Raw genomic sequence first — 3,825 nt, 5'->3', positions numbered from 1 at the left:
AAACAAGCATCCTCCAGGTGAAGCGCCCGAGGCTGGTCCTGTCCCACCGGCTTTGGTTTAAGAATCCGTTTCGAGCCTCTTTTCCTCGTTTCTCCTGGGAAATTGGTAGCAGCAAATGAGTGCTTTAAAAAAAGAAAAAACACCAACAAAGGTAGATCGTATCCTGGCTGCCCGGGGCCGTCGTCCTTTCTCCCGGTGAGGAGTTTCGTGAGTCCCGACGAGCGGCCGGCAGTGAATCTCAGCCCCAGCACCACATCGCTCTCCTCCTTCCTTGTCTTCCTCGCTCTCTCGTTCCCGTTAAGTAACAAACAAGACCAGTTGGGAAAAACAATCAAAAAAGAAAAAAAAAGCTACAACCAGAATGGCTCTCTTCTTCGCCATTTTCTCCATCACCTCCTCCTCTTCCTCTTCTTCCTCCTCCTTTTCCTCCTCCAGGATGTGTTGCAAAGAAAGAGAGTTACGGGTTTGGATACTGCACTTGGGGAAGGGGAAAGTCGTCAGACACCGCGGGATGCCCGACCTGCAAACCAGCAAAGGGGCTGTTAGCCTGCGTCCTGGGGGATGGAGGGAAGGACGGAGGGAGAGAGGGATGGAGGGAGGGAAGGACAGAGGGAGAGAGGGATGGAGAGAGGGAAGGACGGAGAGAGGGAGGGAAGGACGGACGGACAGGGAGAGGGATGGAGGGAAGGACAGATGGACAGAGGGAAGGACAGATGGAGGGAAGGACGGACAGAGGGATGGAGGGAAGGACGGACAGACAGAGGGATGGACCCAAATCCGAGTCTGAAACACAAACAGACAGTCCTGGGCGCAGAAACCCCTGCACACACTCAAGGACATTTTTGGAGAAAACACGGCACCTGCAATGCTTTAGGTGAGCCCAGCCTCACTGCCAGGTCCCCTGGGGTGCCGCAGGGGGGTGCAGCAGGGCCAGGCCCCCCCAGCTCCTCCCCTTACCTCTCTGCAGGGCCAGGGTGCGCAGGGGTCAGTAGGGTCTGTTGGCATCTTTCGGCCGCTTTAGCTGGACTTTTAGCCTCTTCATGCCGATCTGGAAGCCATTCATGGCCTGAATGGCTGCCTGAGCACTCGTCGGATTGTCAAAACTGACGAAACCTGGGGGCGAGGGACAAGAGGAGTTTATCACCGTAAACATCACGGGTTGCCACTTTGCTGCAACCAAAGCATTGAAATCCCAGGGAATGCTCCTGCAGGCAGCCTTAGGTGGAGCCCCAGGCTGGGGGTGCTGGGAGAGGGGGATTGTGGGGTAACAGCGCAGTCCCAGATTGCAGGGGACAGGGTGATGGGCTGATGGCATCTCTGGGGACACCAAGGTCTACAGGGACATTGAGGTGACAGGGTCTGCAGAGACACTAAGGTGATGGGATTTGTGGGGTCACTGGGGCGACGGGGTCTACCAAAGTGACGGGGTCTGCAGGGACAGCAAGGTGACAGGGTCTGTGGGGGCACCAGGATGGGATGTGTGGGCTCAGGGGACACCTTGATGACACAGTCTGCAGAGACACCGAGGTGACAGGGCCTCCAAAGACAACGAGAAGATCTATGGGGACACTGAGGTAAGCAGGTTTGTGGGGACACCAAGATGACAGAGTCTGTAGGGACAACAAGGTCTGCAGGTCTGCGGAGACACCAGGGTGATGGGGTCTGTGGGGACACCAACGTGATGGGATTTGCAGGGCCACCGTGGTTACAGGTCTGCAGGCCAGAGCATGCTGATGGCAGCAGTGGCACTCAGCCATGTCAGCAGAGCAGACATGGCAGTGGCAAGCGGTGACCAGTCCTCCCTGGCAGGCACGCAGGCAGGTGCAGAGGGCTGAGGACATGGGGGACAGCATAAGAGGGGACAGCATAAGAGGGTATGGCCTTCTGTCCTGGCACAGTGCAGGACAAAAAGCTGCCCTCTGGCCCTGGGATGGACAGCCGTGTTGCTCCAACCACCGTGTGACTTCGGTCGAGCTGGACTCCTGAGCTGGGATGTCAGGGGAGAGTCGGACCCTCAAGCAAGGGATGTTGGGGAGAGCCAGACTCCCCGAGCTGGGACACTGGGAAGAGCCAGACCCCTGAGTTGGGAGTTGAGGAGAGCTGGACTCCCAAGCTGGGACATCAGGGAGAGCCACAGCCCTGAGCTGGAGACCAGGGAGAGCTGAGATGTTGAGAAGAGCCGGACCCCTGAGCTGGGATGTTGAGGGGAGCTGCACCCCCAAGCTGGGGACTGGGGAGAGCGAGACCTCCGAGCTGGGACATGGGGAGAGCTGCACACTGGGACTTACCAAAGCATTTACTCTGGTTGGTGGCACGGTCCACAAAGACTTTGGCAGAGATGACATTGCCAAAAGGCAAGAACATCTGCGTGAGCTCCGCATCCCCGAACTCCTGGGGCAGGTGATAAATAAACAGGTTACAGCCTTCGGGACCTGGGTGACACACAAAGGACAGCAGCACGTCAGCCGCGAGGCAGGGGTCACCCTGAGGGGGAGCGAGGAGCCGCCGGCCCCATGGCGGGGTGTCCCCCACAACCCCTCACCTTCTCGCTGCTGCTGCGGAATGATGGGCGCTTGCTGGGGAAAGGCTTGGCTGATGGGTGCGTAGGCGGTGGGATACGCTGCTGGAAGAGAGAAACGCGGAGCTGAGACCTCAGCGCCCACCCCAGCCCTGGGAAGGACTGGGGACAGAGATGTCCCCCGTTGCCACCCTCGATGGAGGTGCCTCTCCTGCCCTGGGGCTGCTGGCTCTGCCCTTCCCACCCCTGCCGGCATGGCCCTGACTTCCCGGCACACCAGGGATGCAGGAACGGCTCTCCCAGGAGGGACGCTGGTGGCAGCAGTAACATGGCCTCAAGGCCAAGGAAAGTCAGCACTTCTGGTTGAAAAAAAACAATTTGGGGTCCAAAACTTCGATTTTCTATTGAAAACCTGAAAATCACTGTTAGTGCTTCTAATTAAATGACGTACTTCCACAGGATGCTTTGATTCCCTTCTCTCTATGACCCATCTCCTTGGCCATCAGAATCGGCCGCGCGATGAACATCCAAGGATTTTTGATATCTTGGACCCTCCATGGCCACCTCTACCAGCAGGCTCGTGTGTCAGCAGGATCCGGCATGGAGCCGGCTCTCCATCACTGAGCAAACCTCGCCCCCTCTCCTAGGCACCGCCGGCAGCTCTCCCGCACAGAGTTCTCTCAGCCCCATGGGCACTAAAACTCACTTTCCTCCATCCAAAATTTTCACGGAGGGCCGTGCTGGGAGCGCATCTGTGTTGCTGAGGATGAGGGGATGGCACTCTGCATCAGCGTCACCCTCATCGCTGCCCCGGAGCTCCTGCTAGGGTAGGGTACCCCATGCTTACCACATTAATCCATGCCCAAGCACACTGCCCCAACCCTGTGGCTCAACCCCAAGGTGATGATCACCCCACAGAAATAAGGGTGAGGAGCAAAGAGGGGACAGAGGGAAGAAGTGCAAAGAAAGGCTGAGACCTGCATAGTGCTGCATGCCTGCGTAGGCTTGCTGGAGGGGATCTGCCACCGTGGGGCTTTGAGCTGGGAAGAGAAAAAAAGGGAGAAGGAAGAGAGAATAAGCAAGAGAAACCCAGAGATGAGCAGCTCCCATGGGAGAGGGCTCTTGGCCAAGCACCACCACGGAGGGACAGAGCTGCTCCCCACCATTTTGCAGGAGCCCAGAGCATTGCCCCGCTTGCAAAAGTGGCGATGCTACAGGAGGAGGGATTTCGGTGGGGTTTGGTGCACGGCTGGTTCATCCAGTGTGTTCCTGGGGTGGGGAGCACCCCCGGAACCTGCCGTGTGAGC

At 58.0% G+C, this 3,825-nt stretch overlaps 1 protein-coding gene across 1 annotated transcript in view; it reads right to left on the bottom strand.

Moving 5' to 3' along the window:
* Window positions 1-383: 383 nt before the first annotated feature.
* Window positions 384-3,825, bottom strand: part of LOC104166132 (CUGBP Elav-like family member 6) — a 6,932-nt gene continuing 3,490 nt past the window's right edge. Inside the window, exons 6-10 of the mRNA XM_009705963.1 lie at window positions 3,496-3,558; window positions 2,543-2,623; window positions 2,289-2,432; window positions 958-1,113; window positions 384-520 (exon numbers count right to left, since the gene is read on the bottom strand). Coding sequence (XP_009704265.1) covers window positions 986-1,113; window positions 2,289-2,432; window positions 2,543-2,623; window positions 3,496-3,558 — 416 coding nt within the window. The 3' untranslated portion in view covers window positions 384-520; window positions 958-985. The remainder of the gene's footprint in view (window positions 521-957; window positions 1,114-2,288; window positions 2,433-2,542; window positions 2,624-3,495; window positions 3,559-3,825) is intronic.

Source organism: Cariama cristata, unplaced genomic scaffold (genome assembly GCF_000690535.1).
Source record: "Cariama cristata isolate BGI_N322 unplaced genomic scaffold, ASM69053v1 scaffold4068, whole genome shotgun sequence".
Lineage (NCBI taxonomy): Eukaryota > Metazoa > Chordata > Aves > Cariamiformes > Cariamidae > Cariama > Cariama cristata.
The sequence above is the reverse complement of the archived record's forward strand: the minus strand, read 5'-3'. Positions and strand labels throughout refer to the sequence as shown.